Genomic DNA, 25312 nt, shown 5'->3' with positions numbered 1-25312 from the left:
GGAGAATAAATAGACTATTAATTTATTTAGATATGTACCATTTTGGTTGGTCTTCCTTTATTCCTGATGATCCAAGTTACCTTCTGACATCATGCTTCCATCTGCAGAATTTTCCTTAGCATTTCTTTTACAGCAGGTTGGCTGGCAGCTGGCAACGAATTCTCTCAATTTTCTTTCCTCTGAGAATGTCTTTATATCAGCTTCATTAATGAAGGATATTTTTGCTGGATATAGAATTCTGGGTTGATGGTTCTCTACTTTCAGCACTTCAAAAATGTTCTACTTCCTTCTGGCCTCCATGGTTTCTTACAAGATATCCACAGTCATTTGAAGAGTTGTTATCCTGGCAACTTTCAAAATTTTTTCTTTGTCTTAAGTTTTTAGTAGTTTTATTATGATGTGTCTGGATGTGAATTTCTTTGAATAAGTTTGTGTCTTTCATCAATTTAGGGAGTTTTCATTCTTTATTTATTCAAATACTTTTTACTGCACTGTGTTCTTTCTTTCCTTCTGGGACTCTGATGAAACAAATGTTAAACCTTTTGTTGTTGTTCCACAGGTCCCTGGGGCTCTGTCCTTTTTTTTTTTTTAAAAAAAAAACAGCCTTACTGAGATATAATTTACATAGCATAAAATTCATCCATCTATAGTATACACATCAAAGGTGTTTGATATATTCACAGGGTTGTAACCCATCACCACAATATACTTTTAGAACATTTTCATCATCTCCAAAAGAAATCCCAAACCCATTAACAGCTACTCCCCATTCACCCTCCCTAGCCATAGGTAATCACTAAGATAGTTTCTGTCTCTGTAGATTTGCCTATTTTGGACATGTCATATAAATAGAATCACATGTGGTCCTTTGTGAATAACGTCTTTCACTGGATGAGCTTTCCAGGTTCATCCCTGTTGTAACATGTATCAGTACTTCATTCTGTAGAGGCTGAATAATATTCCATTATATGGATAGTCCACATCTTGTTTATACATTCATCAATTGATGGACATTTGAGTTATTTATACCTTTTAGCTATTGTGAAGAATGGTGCTATGAACATTTATGTAGAAGTTTTTGCATGAACATGTTTTCAATTCCTTTGGGTATATACCTAGGAGTGGAATTGCTGGTTCATATGGTAACTTTATGTTTAAATTTTTGAGGAACTGCCAGACTGTTTTCCAAAGTGACTGCACCATTTTATATTCTTACCAGCAGTGTATGAGAGTTCCAATTCCTCTACATACTCTCCAACACTCCAACAGTTTGATCTAGCCATTGTAGTGTGGGTGAAGCAGTATCTCATTGTGGTTTTGAGTCACTTTTCCCTGATGACTAATGAGGTCGAGTATCTTTTCATCCACCTATTAGTCATTTGTATATCTCCTTTGGGGAAATGTCTATTCAAATCCATTGCCTTTTAAAAAATTGAAGTATAATTGACATATAACATTATATTAGTCCAGGCATACAACATAATGATTCGACACTTGTATATGTTGCAAAATGATCACCACAATAAGTCTAGTTAACATCCATCACCTTTGCATAGTTACAAAAATGTCTGTTTCTTGTGATGAAAACTTTTAAGATTTACTCTCTTTAGCAACTTTCAAATATGCAATACAGCATTGTTCACTATAGTCACCATGCTGTACATTACATCCTCATGAATTATTTATATTATAACTGGAAGTTTGTACATTTTGATTCCCTTCACCCATTTTGCCCACTCTCTACCCCATGCTGCTGGCAACCACCAATCCATTCTCTGTATGTATGAGCTTCAGTTTGTTTTTTGTTTTAGATCCCACATATAAGTGAGATCATATGGTATTTGTCTTTCTCTGTCTGACTTATTTTCCTTAGCATAATGCCCTCAAAGTCCATCCTTGTTGTCACAAATGATAAAGTTTCCTTCTTTTTTATGGCTGAATAATATTTTATTGTGTATATATACACCTCATTTTCTTTATCCATTCATCCATCAATGGACACTTAGGTTGTTTCCATATCTTGGCTATTGTCTATAATGCTGCAATGAACACAGGGATTCATATGTCTTTGAGTTAGTGTTTTTGCTTCCTTTGGATAAATACCCAGAAGTGGAATTGATAGATCATATGGTAGTTCTGTTTATAGTTTTTTGAGGAATCTCTATACTGTTTTCCACAGTGGCCACACTAATTTATATTCCCACCAACAGTGTACAGTGGTTCCCTTTTCTCCACATCCTCAACAACACTTGTTATTTCTTGTCTTATTTTTCCTTCGTCTTTTCCCCAAAGACCCCCAGTACATAGTTGTATATTCTAGTTGTGAGTGCCTCTGGTTGTGCTATGTGGGACACCACCTCACCATGGCCTGATCAGCTGTGCCATGTCCATACCCAGGATCCAAAGCAATGAAACCCTGGGCCGCCAAAGTGGAGCACGTGAACTTGACCACTTGGCCATGGGGCAGGCCCCATCTTGACTTTTTGATGATAGCCATTGTTAATAAGTGCAAGGAAGAGCAATATTTCATTGGTAGATATGCAAAAGTCTATCACAAACTATTTCTTTGATCCTTCCTTCCCTTCAAAATGCTGGCCCAGTTTTCTTCTTTCCTTTCATATTAAACCTCTGAACTGCCTGCTTTGTCTATTCAAATCCCACACAATTCATAACACATTATTTTTTGCTTCAGCGCCCACCATCTACTAAATACACCCAGAGCTCCTCAGACTCCACTCTCATATCACAATCAATTGACACGTTCATTCTTTTAAAAAATATTTTTTCTCTTTTGTTAGATTAGATAATTTCTATTGTTCTTCCTTAAGTTTACTAACTCTCCCATCATCTCCATTCTTCTCTTGAGTTCATGTGCTATTTTATTTTTCAGTTTTAATTTTCTATTTGGTTCTCTTTTATGTTTCCTATATTTTTACTGAGGCTTTCCTTTAGTTTGTTTCCAGAGCGTCTTCCTTAATTCTTGAAGCATGGTTTTAGGAGCTGCTTTAAGTCTTTGTCTGATCGTTCCAACACTGTCCTGTTGGGGCTGGTATCTACCAGTTGTCTTTTTCCTTGTGAGTTGAGATTTTTCTTGGTTCTTCTTACGCCAGGTTATTTTGGATCACATCCTGAAGATTTTCAGGGTCTTGTTTAAATCCTAAGAAGACTACTGATTTTTGGTTTTTTGTTTGTTTCAGCAGACAATCAATCATCTTGGTTAGGTCCAGGTCACAAATTCCAATAAATCTTCTTTGGGTTGCAGTTCCAGTAGCAGCTCTGTTTTCAAAGGTTTTGCAGTGCTATTCAGATTTATTCCATGTGTTTGCCGCTTGGTGGCCAGTATGGGACCTGGGTGTTGGTCTACCTTATAGCGAGATTGTCAAAGCCTTTGGTATGCTCTTTAGATCAGTGCATGCTCAGCTCAAAGGTGAGCCCAGGAGTTTATACAAACAACTTTATGAAATCATCATCTTTATCTCCTTCCTCTCTGTGATCTACCTGACACATTATGACTCCCTGAGGCCGCACTCCTGCACCCCTCAATCCTGCCATGCAATTCCCATACTATGTCTGCATCTGGGACCAAGCAGGGGTAGGACAGAGAGAGGAAAAAGCAATGGAGAGTCTTCCCATGTTTTTGGTAACACAGCTTCTCTGGTCAGAATGAAGGAGTCTCCTCCATCACAGTTTTAGGCTTCTGTTTGACTGAAGCTGCTGTTACTGCCACCAGAAGATTTTCTGGGGTTGCCAATTTGATTGTACCTTGAATTCTGGTCTCCTTCCCTATGCTGCCTGCTACCACTTACTTTTTGGAGTTCTCGGATAGCCCTTCCATGCACACTTTATAGCTGCCTTTAGCAGGAGAGAAGGATGGAGTGTGATTGCTCCACTTTACTCAGAACTATTTTTTTTCTTTTTTATTATAAGAATATGTCCATCTTACTGGCCAGTTGTACAGTTAGGGCTGAAAAGTCTCATCCCTAATACTTGCTTCATTTCCCTTTCTCATCATATGGGCAGACAGTCTCTCTCCTTCATCCAGCTCATTAGCTGATTCTATTTATATTGTGCTTAATTCCTTATCAAACCTCAGACATCTGTGTCTACATGATCCTCTGACCTACGTACACAGGCCGATTCTCAAACACTGAATCTCTCCATTACATATCCTTCTTCTGGAGCCCTGTAGTTTTGCCTCACATCAAATTCACATTACAGAAATTCTAACAGCCTGGACTTGGATGATGTATGGCAATATTTATCGTATTCCTACGATGTCTTTTGTCATTCTAAATTGTGTAATCTTAAGCCATTTTCAGTAAACTCAGGAACAAGAAGGGAGAGGCTGTTACCATTATCAGCTGATAGTGATTCAGAGGCTGTAATGTATGCAGTAAGACAAGAAAATAAATATTTACTAGGTGTAAATACTGGAATAGGATTTTTCTTTTGTTATGAATATGATTCAATTTATAGAAAACTCAAGAAACTATAGCAAGAAAAAGACTGCTAAAATTAAAAAGAGAATTTGGTAAGATGATTGGGTACAAGGAAAATATTTTTAAAAAATAGATTTTTTTTTTTTTATCCCAGGAAATGGAAAAATATTCCATTCACAAAAGCAGCAGAAATTATAATATACTTAGGAAGAAATCCTACTCCTGGGACTCTATTCCAAGGATTGGCAAACTGGGGCTGGCAGGCCAATCTGTCCTGTGGTCTGCTTCTGCATGGCTTTGGACTGTGAGCTAAGAATAGTTTTTACATTTTTATGGGGTTGTAAAAAAAAGAAGAATATGCAACAAAGACCATATGAAGCCCACAAAGCCTAAAATATTTACTATCTGGTCCTTTACAGGAAACGTTTCCATAGAAGTCAAAGCACCAGGATAGAAGGATATATTCGCTGGCGTGTTTACAGTAGCATATTTTAAAGGGCATAAAAATGGAAATAAAGCGAATACTTGTCAGCCAGAAAATGTAATACAACCATTCTACAGAATATTATGCAGGCATTAAAAGAAATGAAACATAATCATACCAGTTGATTTGGAGAAATACATATACATGTGTGTACATATGTGTATATACATATGAAAATTTTCATATATATGTGAAATTTATATATATGTGAAATTCCGGGTGCAGCAAAAAGCAGGATGCAGAGAAACGTACATAACTTTTTATCTCTTTTTTTCTTTGTGAGACAAGCAACCCAATTCTCATATAAGCATGTGAATGTTAATATAGCTATATCGACATGGAGAAAGAATTTTGAACATTAGCTTAAGGGGCACGGACATTTTTGTTTGGCAATGGGTAGGCCTCAGAGGTTTTTGAGTGGGAGTGAGGAGGAGAGAGATCAACTGGAGCTGTGACTTGGGGGTATTAAGCTTTAGAATGCAATCTTCACTACTTATTACTCAGAATTCTAATTTTAAGGTGGTCAACTTCCTGTTGGCAGACTGCTGCCAAACCTGCCGTTTCCCTCACCAGTGAACTCTTCTGTTCAGTGGGTTTCTCTCATTTGGAATCAGTGTCCTTGGGTTCCTCTTTAGCATTTGAACAGCTTTGCGGCATTGGCAGCAGTTCGAGTCAATCCTGACTCTGAACTCCTTCCTCTGCAATCTGTCCTCTCCCTCCAGTGACAACAGCAGAAAGGTATTGCCATTATTGTCTTGTTGAGACTGTCTAGGGAGGCCCCATCACAGCCTACTTAGTGGCTGTTAGGTCAAAGGCTTCCCCAGTTCAGCTCTGCCCTCTGTGGATATAGCATCTGGCCTCCCAGGTGTTGGACCCTTTTTTGCATGTGACATCACCTCTGTGACGGGAGTTAATAAAGGTGTTGTTCTAGTTATCTTACTAGGAGTGAGGTGAAGCTAAACCTTTCAAGACTTCTCTCCATGACACAGTTTTTCCTTTTCACAAGACTGTGGTATTTACTTCCTCAGTAATACATCATTTCATAACCTTCAAACATAGACCTGGTCTTGCTTTAGACTGCTGGTGCAGGCAATTAATATACTTTAGCTCTTTCATGTCCCTTGTCTGTTAAGTTGACTTGGTACATTACCCATTTCTGTAGTCATTCCTTAATTATTTGCTTTTGTCTTCCAACAAAAGGGAATACCCAAGGACCCTAGTATTTGCTAATGAGTTGTCAGGTACCGCTACATTCCAATTATTTATTAAGATGCTTTCTAGACTTCAGTATCATCTCAACATGTGTTAACAAGTTGTTTTGCAAAACACAATTTAAATTTTAAAAATATTCAGCATCATTAAAGATGTCTTCAATAAAGACTAAATTAGTAAAATCAGTCTTTAACTCATTACAAAGCTTACATTTTCAGCAGCAAAATCACCAGACTTGGGGTCTCGTAAAAGGTTTAACCATCTGTACACAGGAGTCATTTATTTGTGTAGTGGCTGGTGGCTACAAAACAAAGGATCGGAAATCACCATGTCCAGTTTTGACCCATATCTGTTTAGTGAGATCTGTGCAGCATGACCAAGGCGACCTTGGATATCTTCCTTGGGGCAGTGTTGAGGCAGGCTTGATAACTCCCAATTACGGACAATTTCAAAGAAAAGAAGAGCAGACAAACCAGTCTTATGTAGGGCAATTTTTAAAAATTAGAGACAAGAAACTGTCCTAGGGTTCTTCCAAAAATCTTAAGAGAAAATTAAAACCAGTGACAGACTGGAAGAAAACATCTGCTACATATTCCATAGACAAAGGCCCAATATCCAGAGGACATAAAGAGCTCCTAGAAATCAAAAAGAGAAATTCAACCAACCACTGGGCAACAGATATGAGACACATGACAAAGCATTCAATTTCACCAGCTGTCAGGGCAATGCAAATTAGGACAATAATGAAATACTACTTTTTTTGCTCTCCGACTGGCAAAACCTAAAATGTCTGATATCAAGTACAAGCAAGGATGCAGGGAAATGGCATTGTCACACACTCACGGGCATACAAACTAATGGGATCTTTCAGGAAGGCAACAGGGACGTGATCACGAAAATGAAAAATACACATCCACTCTTGTTCTCCCCAGTTCTACTTCTAGGCACGTATCTCAAAGAAACACTCATATTTGTACACAAAAACGCACACATTGTTTGTGAAAGAGAAAAATTGGGGGAAAAAATGAAATGTCTGTTAAAAGGGGATAGTTAAATAGATTATGGTTGATTCATACTTTAAAGTAGCCCCATCAAAAATGGTGAGCAATAGACTATACTCACTGTTAAAAGAAAAAAGAAAGATGCAGAATAACGTGCACGTTAAGGTCCCAGTTATGTAACAAAACAAAGTATCTTTGCGCCTGCCTGCCTGCCTGCCTATCTATCTATCTGTCATTTTTCTATCTACAAATGCACAGGAGGGGACTGAGGACATGCATCACACTGTTGAAAGTGGTTACCACCCTCTGGGGAGGGGCCATCGTCGGTGCTGGAGGAGAGGAAATGAAGAGGGGCTCTTACATTTTGACATGTACATTAATGTCGTGTTGGAGCATTCTACAGCAAAATGCACCCATGAATCACTGGTGCAATTACAAAGAGACAAAAGGTAACCCTCCAATGAATGCAAAACTTTTAAACTCCAGATTAGGGGAGAGATCCTAGGAAGGTAGGCTAGCTGTCTCTTGACTGACTTAGCCCTTCTCTACTCCCACCACGCTTTCTGCCTCCTTCCTTTATTATCTTCCTGGGGGTAAAAATGGGTGAAAGCCTTCTTTTGCTGGCTCCTTTTCCTTCTTTTTATCATCAACTTGAGCTCACAGAGGACATGTAACTTTCCTGGACACATATACAACAGGGGCCTAATACCTCCTTTTTAGGGGGCTGTGAATTTTCCTGCTATCTAAGGGCATTAACCTTGGAGCCCAACAGAAACTGGCTTCCAGTCTGGCTCTACCCCTTATTAGCTGTGTATTATGGGGCATGTTTATTAACCTCCCTACACCCCAGTTTCTTCACCTATAAGAAGAGGACAATAACAGCACCTCTATCAAAGTTAGCCATTATTATCATGGTGGTGGGGACTCTCCCTCTTTGACTCCTGCTGGCCGAAAGCCTGTGCATAGACAGGTGATGGCTGACCAGGAGTCTCTCTGTTTACTACTAGTCCTTTCAGGCAACCCCAGCTCTGTCCAAACATTGATACGAGACTTCAGGGGGTCTCTGTGGCATTCCTCCTACTTGCCCTGCCCCTGGCCGCCCTTTCATCTTTGCTTAGGCAGCTGCCCAGGGTCCTGCTGCTACTGTTTTCCCCACACAAACTGCTTGGGCTGGGCTTTTGTTCATGAGAGGTAATTAGTGATGCAGCCTGGATGTGCTTTGGAGCATCTCTGGTTTTCAGATGTTGTTCAGCAGCAGACATCTACCTGCCGGACGGGGAGCCCAGAGTCCCCGTGGATGGACGAAGGTCTCTGCATGGTCTTTCATCCTCTCTTTTGAAGGCCTGTGCTTTAATTAGCACATTTTACCGTGGAGCTGCACGTGTATGTTTTTAGACTTGTTTAAGTAAGCTGTGGTGTAGACTGTGTGTTAGAGAGCAGGGCTGGTCCACGGGGTCATGTTACTACACGAAGCCAGCACCAAACCAAGGCCATCTCCATCCTTGGCAGAATGGCCACTGTGGGACAGTCCCCCTCTCAGGTGTGCTCTGTTTTTGAAAGCTGTGGGTAGTTTTCAGCAGGCGACTCATCAGTGTTTCCAGGGCGGTCGACAGTAGACACAGCAAACCCTCTGCTATTTTCCGCTCTTCCCCGTTCAGCACCGCTGACCAAGCCCCTACTCCGACTTCTACCTCAGCTGCAATGATTCCCCTTTTAATCAATACAAGATAATGAAAAACACTTTTCCTCCTTTGAAGTGGACAACATGATATCAACTATCTTTCCCTGGCAAAGGAGTAAAGTGAGCCTGGCTCTTGCCGCTGTCTTTAAAGACAGCCTCCTTCCCTTTAGAGAACCCTGAGAGAGCCCTCAGCCTGGGGGGACCACCCACTTACAGATATGTGCCTGTTGCTCCCCATCCATGAGCTTGCTGGTTTACAGAAAAGTTGGTACTTTTCTGCAGGGTTATTCTGATATCTAGATAATAGTATCTGCTGGGAATGTTAATTTTGAAATACTTGCATGAAAATTATCATGTCAGGACGTACATTACCGCTGCGATGAGATTAGAATGCATCAGCTGCCTTCTGAAAATCTGAAATGACTCTCCTACGAGGGGAAGGAATTTCATTTTAAGGCATTTCATTAAACGAAATAGGTGCTGGGAAAATTGATTCTTTGAAAAAGATTCAACTTAGAGCCTCAGCTTATGCCATATTCCACAATAAATCCTAAATGAGTTGAGTGCAAAAAATAAAAAACTATAAGAGAATTTAGGACAGCATTAAACAAATACTGGGTAATGAACAACCCATCATTATTCCTATTACAATGACCTTTTCTAGGTCCAAGAGCAATGGAGGAAGTCACAGAAGAGAAGATCAATGGATTTGACCACATAAAAATAATAACATGAAAATCCTATACATTATCATGCACTTTACAAAGACTAGTCACTATTATTGTTGGAAAACAAAGTGGCAATGGTGAGGTGCTTCCTTGAGAAAAAGAACGAATTGATATCACCTTACAAGAGTCGAACGGGCAAAAATCTTCACACAGCTCTCTGAGATACAACCAAGAGGATACGAGATGTTAACCACTGTGACGGCTTTACCCATCCTCTTTACAGTCTGTCACACCCTCTGCTGCCTAGGTGGGCACTTTCTGAAATACAAGACCTCTCTTCCTCCCTGGCCACAGCTACCTGGACCACAGGTGGGTTTCTGACACAAGGACAGCACGTTCTTAAGCCGGCCAGCAGCTGCTGTCCTGAAGGCCTAGAAAGATTAATTGGGCGAGTCGAGTTCTCTTTCTCATAACCTTCAGCTAAGACACAAGAAAATAATGAGCTTGTTAGCCTTGGAGACAGAATGTTAAAGGAAGCTTTCAGGTATAGCGAGGGCCAGAGCAGACCAAAGCCATGAGCAAGTGGGACAATGGGCAGCAGGGCCAGCTGTTGCCAGAGCAGACATGCACAGAGGTAGCAAGAGGCCCCGAGGGAGGCGTCGGGAGCGTGCACTGGGCTCTGGAGCCACGTTGGTTCCTGACAGCCCCCGAGGTCCTGGTTCTGGCTCCCCTTCCAGCTTGGAGGGGTCTCAGATCTTATGATTGTATCTTGATGAGATTCTTGTCATTGCCATCCTAAGCCTCCGCTAGCTCAACTGGGTTTCTATTTCTGAAAATCAAAAGAGACAAACTAAAAGTGATTGTTTCCATGACCCAAAACACTATTCAAAGTGACTTAGGGTTCACTCTTGAGAAGCAGGAGTGGGATATAATTATAGTTTAATAAGTAGAAACCTAATAAATGGTATTTGATCTTTTCTGGAGAAGGGGTACTGTGCACAGAAGAGTGATGGTCAGCCTGGAGGCTGGCGGTAATTGCTGCAGAGATGGACACTCCTCTGGGCAACAGATGCCTGGTGAGGCTTCCCCATGACTGTGAGGACCTCTCTCTCAAAACCCTCTCCTTCTCTCTGTTTTGATAGCTTCTGTGCTTGGGGATGCCCATTTATCAACCTTCCAATAACTAATCTATTTTGTTCCCTGAGGGACGATGTCCTGGATGGAGGCAGTTTAAGAGTTCCTGTCTATAAAAGAACATCCTCCATGGGAGATTTAAAAATTGCCTCTCTGATTTATGTGAGTTTGACTGGCATGGTCTTCCTGAGTCCACCCAGCCAAGGCTAGACCCTGGGCCTTGGTTCATTCACTAAGGTAAGACCACGCTGTCAGGACTCTTGGAAAGCAGCCATCCATCTTTTTTGCTGACATTCCGACCAAATCATTGCTTCCTTCTTCATACGTGACAATTATTAGTGTTACCTCTTGTCAGTTAATATACTCTACAGCCCTCCAGCTTGCTCAAATCATTTTTTTTTTTTTTTTGCTTGATCTCCAAACTATGACAGCAAAACATTCAATCAGTCCCATTAGGACATCAGTCATGCTGGTTATGGGCTGTCACTCAGATAACTGCAGGTCTTGGAGCTTCAATGTTCTGAATTGTACAGAATGACCTTAAGAAACCAGCTTTGCTGTTTTCATCTCCACATGGCCTGAGTCACCTCAGGAAGATGCCTGTCTATCCTGTTTTTACAGACCCCTAGAATCTCTATCCATTTAATGACCTTTTTTGACAAAATGTTTTTTCACATGATCAAACTATACTTTCAATACAATTGAAAACTATTTCTTCCTTTTTGAGCCTCATTAAAGATAAACTAGAATTTATCAGCACCTCTGTGCAACACTAAGTGAAGTACCGTTGGTTCTCGTACAACCATGTTTCCCTAACAGGAGTCAGCTCATGTGTAGTTTGTGAGCAAGGAGATGTCAGTGTAATACAGCCGTTTCATTTGTTCACGTAGGATTTTTTTCCTAGTAAGTTAAAGTTTTGCACCATTAAGAAAATGTCACTCAATACGAAGGAAGCTCCCAGAGCTGAGCGCAGCAGGCTGTGGAGAAGCGCAGCACAGGCCCCTGCTACACAGGCCACTGTCCACAGGCCCCTGCTGCCCACCTTCCTCCTCCCGGTCCACGTGGCTGGTGCTCTTTTGTAGTAGAAAGAGTTTCTCTCTTATTGTGCAGCTCTTCCCATCTCCCTGCGTGTTGCTCCAGAACTCAGCGCCTCAACCCTTCCTTGTGGCCTCTTCTATCATGATAGCCTCATTTGTGGAAAAAAATATGATGTTTCATATAGTGTTTCCTTTTGTACTAGGAATTTAACATGTCTTTTTATTTATGTCATTATTTTTATTAGGATTGTAATTGGTTTTTTTAGAGTTCTAGTTATAAAGTTACATGGGTTTTGAGAGGTCTTCCCAATCTTAATTTTCCTATAATCCCTGTTATTTTTTAGCATGTAATTTTGCATTCATTTCATTATAGCAGAAGCACTGGTACTTAAAACCAGTTTTTAAATTCCCCATTCACAGCTTTCTTTTTGCCCAGGATAAATTAGTATAAGGTTATCTTTTCTCATAGGAATTACTATCTGTTGCTTTACAGATGTCTCATTTCAGGCCACAGACAAATTTCGGAAAGGTTTGTAGTGGATGTGATTGCTGTCTGCCCCGCATTTCTTCCTTTGGAGAAAAGCACCTCTTTGATTCCTTAGAAATCTTGTTCAGTTTATGTGGAGCAGATGGGCTGAGACCCGCCGCAGGAGTGGGCACAGGATGTAGGCCCAGTCAAGCAGTGTTTCATCACCCCGCACGCAGGGATTGCCTTGGAGATGGGCACACCACTTAAGCCAGGCCCATCATGCCTCCCTGCAGACTTTTGCCAACATTGTTGGCAAAGATCCTGTTTACTGGGACTATGAATTCTGCAGACCATGTAAACTTAGAGCTTTCAGAGGCACCTTGCCGCTAAATGGGGAGAGGCTACCCGAGAACCTAACCAAGTAGCACTGAGAGATGGAGGGAGGGGGAGGGAGAGGAGGAGGAGGAGGTGGAGGAGGAGGAAGAGGGCGACTTTGAAGCCAGCTGTACTCCTTGGACTTCCTGGTTACACGAGACAGTAAATTTCCTTTCATGCTTACAGCCAAACATCCTGGCCAATACAAATTGAGCACAAATTAATTGAATGTTTTTGGTGAGCGTAATTAAAAAAAATCAAACTAAATACTCTACTGCACAAGCAGAGCTTGTTATTTAAAATAAACACGTGGTGAACTACTTACTATAGCAAAAAATCTACTTTGTAACTTTCTATCCTCACTTCAGCTGCTTTTCTCTGCACCATCTCTCTCCTTGTAGAGAGGTGGAGTTAGCGAGGGAACGCAACGTATGCGGGGAAAGGCTGGGCAGAGTGAAAGCATGATGTCTTGACTTCTGCATTTCTTACCTTTGAGGATATAGTATTTTTTCACTTTATGGCAACACATTTTTATTTCGTGATCCCTGATACTTCCATGCCTGCCCTTAATCAGGCTTTCTCTAGTCCTTATTACTGTTCGTTTTGGTACTTAAGCATAAGTACTTCCATTACACCTATTCCTACTAAACCTCATCTAAGTTTATGTTTTGAATTTTCTCATGTTTTCTGAACCATCAGTAAACCCACTCAGTTGGAATTGTATAGAACCTAAAAATACAACCCTTCTGTTCTATTTTCCAAACCACTGAAAATGATAGTTGAAACCCACATGGGACACTGGGTCCTACCAAGGCTGCTGCAAGCCCATAGCACACCTTTCTGCAAACTAGAAAAAGGTGCCCTTTCCCCAGGGCAGATGCAACCCTGGGCCAGCGCACGTGGAATGGAGAGCAAGGGCTCTCACTCCCACTACTAAGCTCCATTGTGCAAAAGATGACCTATTATTAATCATGTTGCAAAGACCTTTTTAATCTTCTTGGACGACGTGTGCAAGAGCTAGGTCTCGTTTGAGCCTTTTGTTGGGCACATTGAATAAAGGCCAAAGATTCAGGAAGACTAAGTAACAGCTTCGCGAAATTTTAAACTCAGAAGAAAATGTCAAAGTCAGATAAGTCTGAATTTGTGGAGATATTATACGGTATTTAAAAGTTTTAAAGTGGGACAGAAATGGATTTTAATTCCAGTTTGGCTACTTACTAGGCCACTTCACTGAAACTCCATTTTTTTTTTTTAATCTGCAAAATAATGATAATATTATATTTCATGGAATCCAGACTACATTGACTGTAAGACTCATCCTCATTCCTGAGGCTTTTAAAATGTGGAAAAATGGCCAAGTGAGATGGTCAAATATATCCTGATTTCAGAGGTGTTAAGACTATACAAATTGTGTATCTTAGAATCTCTGACCTATGGTAATATCCGCCTGTATTATGCTTCATAAACTGTGGAAGCTGTTGTTGGTGTGCTTAGCTTTTGGAGGGGGTGACAAGCAGTAACAAAAGGATATGCTTGACTCGGGTCTTCATAATCTAGCAAAGTGACCTGATGTCGTCTTTTCCCTACACCCAGATAAGAAACTAGAAACCAAGATGCACAAAGCAGGTCCAGAAGTAAACTTCAAAGGAAAGCTAAAGTTTAGAAAATGCACAAAATGAAAAATCATCCCAATTATTCTGCTGATGGAAACCCAGATCTGAGAAATAATTTTTCCGAAACCCAAATGTACGAGAGAGAGACTTTTTAAAAGAGTATTGTTCAAACGGTGGGTTGAGGTCCTTTTTTGAATTTGGAGTAGAAAGAAATTTGGAGAAGAAAACTCCTAGAATGTTTTGTTAGCTTTTCTAGTGTTTTTTTCCTTTCCTTCTTGCTAACAGCTACTTCAATTACATTTCCTGTGATTTGGGAATTGATCACTGATTGGCTCACTGGTGAAAACCCTTCTGTGCAGCACCCTGTGACGTTAGTTCTCATTTAGGCCTGCAGGGGTCTGTGGAGGAGGAAGAGGTGCCAAGAGGCATCAGTCAAACTCTTTCACCTGCGTCCAAAGCAGCTGGTTCCTGGACGGGTCTAGGAGTGGGCCTTAATGCCAAAAAAACAGCCAGTCATTGTTCTTTGTTGCCAAAGACAATGCTGCCAGTGGTAGAACTCTGATGTGGAAAACCTACCGCCAGAATTCTAAGTGGAGAATGGCCTGGTTTATGCCACTGCCTCTAAAGCAGTCTATTTATCTTCCCACAGTTGGGCTCAACGGCATTTTTAGAGATACGATGAATGGAAGCAGGGTGTATATGAACGTTTTCAAAACATAGCCCCTGTGACGAAAAGCAGCCTAAATGCTCTAGTGTATGGGACAGATAAATACAACAAAATGGCTCTCCTATGGAAACGAGGAGATTCTAAATTGGTTATTTCTTTCATTTCTGATTTCAACTGTTTCAACATCAGGATTGACGTAAATGGTGTACAGAGAAGGACAAAAAAGGAGTTTGTGGCAAGAGTTTATTTACCGAGTTTGGGTTGGCTTGTTATAAGAAAAGGAAATAATATGGAAGGTTTGGTTGACTGATTATGCCATGTAAAAATCAGATATTATGTGGTCACTATTGAATTGATAGCCTTTAGGGACTTTTGAGAATGAAACTCAAGTGACAGCTCTGGATCACAAGGTCAGAGAAACACTAAATTACCTGAGAAGACAGTGGCAACCTGAACTTTAAACATGTGGGTTGGTTGATCTGTAGTTCACAAACACAGCTTTCATCTCCTCTCTGCAGGCCAATTCCATGTGCAAATCACAGATCCCACTTCTGCCTCAGGGTCCAGAGGCAGGATTGGCACAGTTTGGGAGCGGATCTGAGTCACCATCCCACACATGTGATGGTACATCTGTGCCATGTTCCCACCTCCTGCCTCTTAAATTCACTGAAAGACTTGTCAGGAACTGAAAATTCCACTTGATTTAATTTCTCCCTAGGAAAAATGCACTCAGAAATGTCATAAATCTCCTGAAACCAGTTTCCTTCAAAGTTGCTTTGGAAATTTTAAATATGTGAACAAGTTTCACCCTCTACCTCCTTAACCTTAACCTTGTGTCTGAGATGCAGTGACGGTGGGCTACCATGGTCAAGCACCATGAGGGGCTTGTTCAGTAATGAGGCTAAGTCTCAGTGATCACATACCTAGGCCCCCTTAGGGGGCCAAGAGCACATTTGAAAGATGGGTGGCCAGGAGATGGGTCTTAGTCTGCTATTTGCATAAAGGGAAGTAAGAGTGACATTGGCTTTATTAGCACCACTGAACTAGCCACTTTCTTGGTAGCGATGGAAACTTGAATCTCAACATTGGTATGAATTCTACCTGTTATTACCCAGAAAAAACAAAGGTCTAGTGCCCAGGGCTGCTGCTAGCATATCTGGACCTTTTGTGTGTGAATTACAGCCATGCTCTCTGAGAGATCAGTTACACCCCTCATACCCTCGACCCCTGGCTCTTGGGCAGGGTACAACCTGTACACTGCATGCAGGGCAGTCTGACTTGCCTCATCTCAAGAACGTGGCAAACCGGATCTGCTGAAATATGTTATTGAATCAAAATTACGGAGAATTTAGAATTATTTATGACAACAGCCCATTGTACTCAGAGTGAAAAACTGAGCATATTAGCAAAGGCCATTGGTGCCTTCCATCATGGGTCTATCTCATTAGTGTTGGAACAGTTTTATTTTGGTTTAGAGAGTTAGATATTTTTCAAGAGCAAAACCTTTTGGGGAGAAGCAGTTTATAAAAGGTCTTTCCACCTTATCCTCCCAGGGATGAAAACAGACCACTGGGTCCTTTGAATCAGATGATGCTGACGAGTCAGCCCAGATCCACTGAAGCCTGCTTCTCCTTGCCCCCACCCTGCCTTCCTTCCAGGCCACCTGGCCAGGTAGGCCAGCACTGCCCTGCTGCTGGGAATGGGCTGCACGTCAGCAGGAGCTGCTTTCCTGCCTGAATCCCTGGCGCTGTCTATGGGACATCGGTCTCGAGTCAATTTCCTTCCTGGTCTGGGTCTCTAACCCCTTTGAGAATCAGGTAAACTATAGACGGTATCTCCAGAAAAATGCACACATATACTCTCAGTCCCCAATTTTTTTCATGCACTTTTAGAGGGTTTGGGAATCCAGGCCGAGAAAGGAGTTTGTCATCTTTTTTCTGCCAGGGATCTTTCTGGCAGTCCCTCTCAGGATGATGATTTTAGGTGCATAAAGTAAAAAACATAGGATTTTAAGAGAAATCAATTATATTGAAATAGTTATCAAAATTTTAAAACTTTCCGTGATATAGAAATATCTATGTGCTTTTATACAACTGAATTAAAAAACATCTAGTGGTGAGTCTAATAACTACTGTAATTTTGAAGTACTGATGAGCATAAAAGATATTTTATGACATCTGCCATGCTGTGCTGTGAAATGAAAACATCTGTGATTTCCTCCTGTGACGGATGCTGCTGGCTCTACTCTGGTCTGCTGTCTGTGTTCCTCACTGAACGTAGGGCTAGATGGCCATCAGAGGCTGGAGAAAGTAAAGGTGCATTTTTCCTCCCATCCAAGTTCTTAGACCTTAGGTTAAGAACCTGAAGCTATCGTGATTTTCCACATTCTGTAGGAAAAACCAAAAGCGACACTCATAGTGGCTTCTGTCCTGTCCTCACTTATGAGGGGAGGAAGACAGGGACAAGAGGGACACAGGAGTCAGCTGTGAATGGGTAGGCAACTTTGGCCTTCCCTAGCAAGAGGTGAAGGCACGAGGGCCCCCTCTGCGAAGCTGCCCCAGCCTGGGAGATAGGTCCTTGGGTGTCTTCCAGCTTGGGGGGAAAGAAACATTTTCCTCTCGCTTTGACAAAGATCTGAGGCATGCTTGAGTTTGCCTCTTGCCTTAACCTACCTTCCCAGGGATGCTCCCCTAAGTGGGGGAGGCCTGCCTGGCAGCCTGCGCCCCGGGAAGGCACAATGGCTTGCTTTTCTTCTCATCTTCCCACTGGCTTATTGCATGGTGCTGAAAGATGTGCCCCTGTGCCAAAAATGCTACGTGTAAGCTTTGGGAGGTGTAAAAATGTTTCACAGAGCTTGAAAGTACGAAATGTCACTGTAATCGTGCGGTTATGACTCGTGGAGCTATTGTTGAAAAACACCAGGGAAAAACAAAACTTTCTCATTGGGATGCTAGGGCTCAGGCCTGCATGAGGATGAAAGTTCAAGTTTTAGATGAAAGAAAGTACTTTTCCTGATGGATGGCAGGAGAGATGACAAATTTCCAAGGAAAGGCCCTCTCACAGCGCCTTTTGGCAGGACTCCCCTGAAACTGGGCTTCGTGGCTATTTGGAGGCACATCATGACCTGATTTCACCAGGAAAATGGTCGCTAAAAGAGGCTCACAGAGTCGCATCTGCTTACCAATTTTACTTCTTGCTTCATTTATACTTTCGCCCAGGGCCTTTGCTTCATAGAATCTGAAGGGGGGGAAAAAAAGAAAATAGTTTAATTTTTTCTGTTCATCCAAAATTATATTTTAAAAATAATAGATTTCTGAAAGCTCTCTAAAGTTTTATAAAACCTTATTGAAAGACATACAAGGAAGTCTAAATAAATGAAATATATTAGGCTTACAAATAGAGATAAAGTTTGTAGTAATTACTGGCATCAGGAACTTTTACTCCTCCATCCAGCAAAGAATTTTTGTTCTCAGATTCTCCAACTTAGGATTTTTTATTTCTAGTGCTTTATGCTGCAGGGGTACCAGAATAAGGCATGGCTGTAAGCCTTCTGTCCTGTGCTGGGCTCTATGAATCATAGTACCAAGATCTCATCGTCAAAGAATACATTCTTAATATAACTTATGTAACATTGGTTTTTTTTCTGATTATAAAGTAATACATCAGAGGTCAGCAAACTATGGCTGGTCATGAGATGCATCCAGCCCATCTCTTGTTTCTGTAAATGAGCTTGTATTGGAACACAGGCACGCTCATTCATTTGGATATTGTCTAAGACTACTTTCATGCTACGCTGGCAGAGCTGAGTACGTGACAGAGACGGGACGGCCCGAAAAGCTGAGAATATTTACTATCTGGCCCTGTGCAGATAAAGTTTACTGACTCCTGTTATATATGTTCACCATATTTTGAAAATACAGAAACAAGAAAAAAAAAATCCCTGATAATCCTCTATCCAGAAATAAGCACGTTTTGTGATTCATCCAGTCTTTTTTCTAGTCAGTTTTTATAGTTAAGATCACACCATATACATGATTTTGTGCCTTGATTTTTTTTTTTTTTGCTGAGGAAGATTCACCCTGAGCTAATATCTGTGCCAATCTTCCTCTATTTTGTATATGGGCTGCTACAGTATGGCCATTGATGAGTGGTGTAGGTCTGCGCCCAGGAACTGAACCCAGGTTGCTGAAGGAGTGTGCCAAACTTAACCACTAGGCTGTGAGGCTGGCCCTCTGCTTTGATTTTTTTTGATTTAGCATTATAACATAATTCCCTCCCTATGTCATTAGAAACTTCTCCATTATCTTTGATGGCTGCCTACTAGTCTACCAGATGATTGCGCTGATATTTACCTAATGATTCCTCTATATTTTCCAACGAATATTTATGAGACACCCACTGGGAGCCCAGCCTTCTGTTGGATTCATGGATATGGAATGGACATAGGATATGGCCCGTAGGAGAAACGTGCAGTTCAGTTCCACACACAGTGGGCTTGTAAGAAATGTTAGTTGCTTTCCCTTCTTAACCTTTCTGCCATGAAATTTAAGAGGCAACTAAAAAGACCTCTGAAACAAGTATATAATACATGGCTATAGTAACTCATTGTGCTCCCGTGGTCATGCCATTAGTTTGACTAGAGAGGGGCCTATCCATGAGTGGGGAGTAGTCAAGGAGGTGTCATGTACAAGGTAGCATTGACCTGGGTTTTATGGATGCATAAGAGTTTTTAGAAATCTTTATTTTGGAAATTTCCAAATATACACAAAATAGAGTAATAGAACAAATCCTTACATACCCACCACCGTATTTCACTATAATTGTCAACACTTGGCCAATTTGATTTTAACTATTTCCTTTCTCCCCATCCTCTCCCCACCCCCCAAATCTTTCTGGGTCCCATTAAATTCCAGATATCATATTATTTCATCCATAAATGCTTTAGTTGCTTAGGATTTTGTCAGAGGAAGTGGTGAGAGGAGAGCATTCCAGGCAGGGGAACAACACAAGCAAAGGCCAGATTGCCACGACTGCTTGGTGCTTGATGGAAAAGAAGTGTGAATTATGTCACTGCTATTTTCCGAATCCGTCTGTTTGGCCTGTGACTGCAGACAGGAAGTTTCCAGGGAAGGGGACTGAATTTTCTCTCAGTGTTGGGTTTCTGGGGACTCCACTCCTGGCTCCCTTATTAAGGGTGTTCAGGCTTATCGTAGATTATGCATGCCCCCTCTTAAGCTAGGGCCTGTCACCTCCCGGGAGAAGAGCAGTTCCATTTGATGCCATTCAGACTGAATTCAGTTCAGCAAGCGTTCACATGACCTGAGGTCACGCGCTGGGCCCTGTGGGCTCACACTGGCCTTTGTCTGCCGGGCAGCTATAATCTGAGGTTTGGTCCAGGCCACCCAGAAGTTGAGGACTCTATCTTCATACTTAGAGTTCTGCCAAGTGGGGGGACTGTAACTGTTTGATCGCCACTGAGCCCATCCCCAGGTCCTAGGATTTCACAGGATTGGAGAGCCCTTCAGTGCTCAATGAATGATTCCTCTTCTTACCTGTTCTATAGAGTTCCAGAAGATTTAGATTCCGGGGAGAAAGGGAAATACAAGAGCAAAGCTGCAAAGCTGCTGAAATTCATGTCAATGCCAGAGGAAACCAGTGTAGAGATGGAAAAGGGAAGATATTGCAGGAAGAACAGACAATTTCCACAGCAGCACTGCTCAGGGAAGGTGCCCCCAGCCTGGGAGGCCCCCGGGCTTGGCGGTGCCCCGACGTGTCCAGGCAGGCAAGACAGAGGGAACTGCTTAGTGCTGTGGTCAACCCCTCCAGAGAGCCGCCCGCACCAGGGCTGGCAGACACTCTGGGGGAAGCCACGAGCTGTTCCAGTCTCTCCTCTGCAGCCCAGCGCCAAGCTAAAAAGGGCTTTCCCACTGAAGAGGTGTGGGCTGAGGGCTGTCCTGTCTTTATGAGACCATTTTCCCTTCACTCCGCAGTTGTCACCACTCCAGGCCACCCCACCCACATGTGTTCCTCCCTGATCCTTGGTTGTCAAGACAAACTCTTGCCTAAGGAAGCCCTGCCCCGAGGGAGAAGAGGGGGGAAGTTCAGGGGAGGGGAGAAGGGTGAGAAAGGTGAGAAGGAGAAAGAGGAGGCTTCCAGAGGGATGAAGGAGAAAGAAGGTGACCCCTTTCTGACGGGGCCCCCATTCTGCCCCGTTTTTCCTGGCCCACCCTGCATCTCCACACCTCCTCAGCCCCAGTGTCCCTGAGTCCCACTTTCCCCCCCTTCCTGCCCCAGGCTAAGTTCTGCTCCTCAGGACTTTGCCCCGCGGGAGCCTCCTGCCTCCTGACCTTCTAAAGGAGGCACATTCCCATTAATGACATGGCTCAGGAAGCCAACCTGTGTCCAAGGGGATGAACCTGTGCTGACAAGTCCCCATCCCAGGGCACCTGGAACCCCTGGACAACATCCTAAGCGGCGGCTCAGCGTTGAGGAGGTGCGGCCTATGTGGGGGAGGCTGCTCCCCTGGCAGGGAGAAGGCTCTGTGACTCAACTGGGACCACCTGTGAGCCCCGGAGGGTTTCTCCCTACTGGTGCCAAAGCATTCCTATCAGGGGGTCGCTGGCCGCGTGGCTCATTTTGGAGAGCGGAGCGTTGCTGGGGGCAGTTCCAGTGCGGGGAAGTGTGTGTTCACCCACACAGAAAAGTCTCTATCCTTGGATAACGCCTTGGTTTGGAAGGCAGGAGGAATGTACTGGTCTGGCTGTCCTTTCACGAGCCTGGCTTCCTGTGACATCCAGCCTTCACAGATCCACCTGCACCCATTGCGTGCCCCACACTGTGCCTGACGCTGTCCCCAGAGGGAAACGTTCTCTCTCGTTGGCTTCAGCGTCACATCACCATCTCTCCTGTTTTTCCTGTCTCCCTGGCTGCTCCTTCTATCTCCTTTGCAGACTCTTCTGTTGTAGGCTGTTCCTTAAACTGGTGATCGTCAGGGTTTTGTCCGAGGCCCTCTCTCATGTCACCTGTTCTCTCCAGGCATTCTGTTATAGGCACGTCTCTAGGACATCTCCCAAATCTCCATCTCAGCCCTGCTTGATTTCCTGACCCGGTGGCCTATTTCCTGGCCCAAGTGCCGATTTGATGCTATGCAGATAGCTAAAATTCATTGCATCCAAGGCAGAAGTGATCACCTTCCCTGAGGACTTCCCCTTCCTCCCTTCTCTTCTCCGCTCGTTGCAGGGCAGAGTACTCACTCGTGTGCTCCTGCCAGTAACCTGCACACCGCCCTTTGCGCCTCGCTCCCTCAGCCCCTTCACTCAGCCCTGCGGTGTCCTCCATTCTGCATCCTCCTAACACTCTACTCAGCTTGATTCCCTCTCTGCCTCAGAGAACAAGCTGCCAGCTCTCTCCCAGATGACTTCAACAACTGCTTGCTGGGCTCCTTCCATTCATGCTACCTGCCTCTGGGCAATTTCCCACATCTTAGCCTGAGAGAGCCTTCTTAAAGGCAAACCTGATCTTGTAATTCTCCTGCTTAAAACTCTTCAAGGGCTCCCCAGTGACCTCAGGACAAAGTCCAAATTCCATCACTTTGCTAACTAGACTCTTGATGCTCTGTGGCTCCTGCTGACTTCTCTAGATTTTTCTCTCACGTCCACCTGCCTTTCCAGGCTGGCCTGAATCGCTTTCAGTTGCATCAAGCGTCACACTCTCTCTCTTTGGGGCTGTTCCCTTTGCTTGGAACCTCTCTCTTCATCTGGCTAATTTCTACCTCAGCCCTCAGTTTCAGCTGAGATGTCTCTTTCTCTGGACAGCTTCCCAGGACCAATGGGTGTCACCCCATGTGCTCTCCAGCACCTTGAACTTGTGTCATCACTCTGTATTGGGATTGCCTGTTTACTTGTTTCCCTTTGATACTGTGAGTGCCACCAGGATGGTGACCACATTTGTTTAATTCACTCTCCTATTCCCGGAGCTTGGAACAGGGGCTTGTACATAGTGAGCATTCCACATACCTGTACAATAGAAGAAGCAGCACATGCATGAGCGTGTGTACAAGGCATGTGTGCAACGCGGAAAGCACTGACCTGGGAGTCACAGACTTAGATTCTAACATCCACTCCACCTCTTAGCAGCCGGATCTCAGATTGCTCATTTCTAAGATTAGGATGAGACGTGTCTCAGGGCTGGGTTGGTGTGGAAAGCACATGCATGCAAATGTGCTTTGTGATTGTGAATCTGGACCACCCCTTGGCAGTGTAGGAACCCCGTGGGGGCATGATGAACTGTGAGGTGCGATTGCATGTTGGAAGCAGTAACGACAGACAATAATGGATGAATATCATTCTCTCAGCAAACCAAAGGGTCAGAAGGGCTCCTTACAAGTCAATGGTTAAGGACACCCATGACAGTTGCAAAGTTTCTCATCTTCAGTGGGAGTGAAAAGGACGGGGGAATTGCGACAGAATCTCATGTAACTTCTAAGACCAGCTCCTGGGAGAATCTCATCCTGCCCTTGGTGTGTGTCAGGCAGAAATATAAGTCATTACTGGGGGAGCAGCTGAGGAAGCCCCAGACCTGGCTCTGCCCCAGGACAATGAGAACCACAGCCAATTTACTGGGGACCACGGGCAGTGGCTGCTTTAACCTACGCCATGGAGAGGAGCTAGTGTTCATAAGCCACTCAGTCTCCAAGAGCCTTTGCAGTCATATTTCCTGTCATGTCAGCTGGGATGGTTTCTTCAGGCCTGTGGGGTAAAAATGTCACTGGAGGGCTAGGGGCTCCTATGACATCTTTCCTAGCCTTCTTGTCTAGGGTGATTAACTTAATATATTGCTTATTCATAGAGTGAGTATCCAATATCTTCCCCTTCAGAGGGGAAGAGAGAAGACTAGGTCTGTATCTATGCCATTTCCTTCTCTGCAGACCTGTCCCTGACATGGTACCTTGGCTGCCTCTGTTATATTGCGATGAAGACCTATCTTTCATTTCCCTTACACTTTTTTTTAATACCAATATTCCTTTTCTATTTCATCTCACTTCCCCATCAAGATGGCTGCCTTCTCTTGTCTCCTGTTGAGCAGTTCTTTCCTCGATGCCCAAGAAGCCTGCTGCTGCATTCTCCTACTTCTAGGAAGCTACAAGCATTCTCAAGCAGTTTTCTTGACTAAGATTTCTCACAGTCAATTTCAAATTGTCATTCTCAAGCAAAAAAGTGTTTTTGAGTACGATTTTTGTGGCCAGCACTGTTTTGAAAACCGTGGGGAGGCTGAAAAGATTCTAATCTAATCTCTGCTCTCAGAGTTTATAATTCTAGTTCAGGAGACAAGGTGTAAACACAAAAAGCAAATGGAAAAATAATAAAGGTTAAAATTGAAGTCTAATTGGAACCAGGGAACTCCTGTTTGTCATGGACGTTATTTCCAGGTGGTGCCACGAGATTTCTCTCCACCTCCGTCCAGTTTTGCTGTTGGTTTTACATTGCTGTTCTCTTCTATGTCTGAGGGTGAAGAGGCGCTTTTCTTGGTTTAGTTCACATTATCAACGCCTTCATTTCCAATTGCAGTTAATCTCCCTGTTTATTTCTTCTTTTGTTATTTAATGGGACTCTATGACTGAGGGATTCAGTCTGTAGGACAGACCTGCCACAAAAGAAAGATCGCGATGCGGTGCCTGGGCACTGGTATTTGCCAAGCAAAGGGTTTCCAGCCTCTCTTGGTATTACTATATGCTATGAGGACGAGTCATGCCAGGAAAGTGTAGTGATTTTGAATCACAATTGTCCTCTACTGAAAAATCCGGTTTAAGAACTGGCTCATACACTCTAGTTGAATGAAGGGCAAACATCCTATTAATGTGCCAACGTCTTGCTTCTGTGGTCATATGCAGGCAGCACAACTTCCCCCAGACTGGGGGCCAGAGCTGAGAGACACTGGAAATCCCCTGTGAGGGTGGCAAAGGATACAGGTAAGAAGGGGAAGAAAACTCTCCTGTTAAGTAACAGGGACAGAGGTATGGGCCAACCATTGTCCCTTCCTGAAACTCTAAATCAACTCTCATGCTCTTGTGGAGCTGGGAGAGTCAGAAGGGATCCTGGGCCACCAGTAGTCCCTACATTTGGGCTTAGAACCTACTTGCCATGAGGTGGAGAGGCTGCGCTGATCCAAGGCTCATGTATAGGGACAATCAGTCCCAAGCCCCTCTTTCGTGGACTTTGCCAACATGACGTCACAATACTGGAACCATCAGATGATAGAGTTACTTGATGTAAGAAGCAGGGAATGAAATGGCAGGCCAGGCTGGGTCCTGGTTGCTGAGGGCTATTAGAGAGGCGAGATTCTAAGTCAACTAGAAGTAGAGCTAGGAAATAGTAAGGTAACGCTGTCCTGAGTAAACCCCTTGGTGCATCACTGTATTCCTCGGGCGGGTCAGTCCCCTCACAGATGGTCCGCTTGGTGCTCTTGGTCACGAGAGGCAGTGGGAGCCAAGGTGGTGGGGATCAGGGATACTGCAGACCGGTTCCTAAAGTAAG

General features: G+C 43.3%; 1 protein-coding gene across 3 annotated transcripts in view; it reads right to left on the bottom strand.

The window, feature by feature from the left end:
* KIF6 (kinesin family member 6) overlaps positions 1-25312 on the bottom strand; it is a 375031-nt gene that overhangs the window by 67480 nt on the left and 282239 nt on the right. For all 3 annotated transcript variants that reach the window (XM_046641148.1, XM_046641149.1, XM_046641150.1), the window contains one exon: positions 17962-18017. In XM_046641148.1, coding sequence (XP_046497104.1) covers positions 17962-18017 — 56 coding nt within the window. The remainder of the gene's footprint in view (positions 1-17961; positions 18018-25312) is intronic.

This window comes from Equus quagga, chromosome 15, assembly GCF_021613505.1.
Source record: "Equus quagga isolate Etosha38 chromosome 15, UCLA_HA_Equagga_1.0, whole genome shotgun sequence".
Lineage (NCBI taxonomy): Eukaryota > Metazoa > Chordata > Mammalia > Perissodactyla > Equidae > Equus > Equus quagga.
Note: the sequence above shows the minus strand (reverse complement) of the source record. Positions and strands in the feature narration are given on the sequence as shown.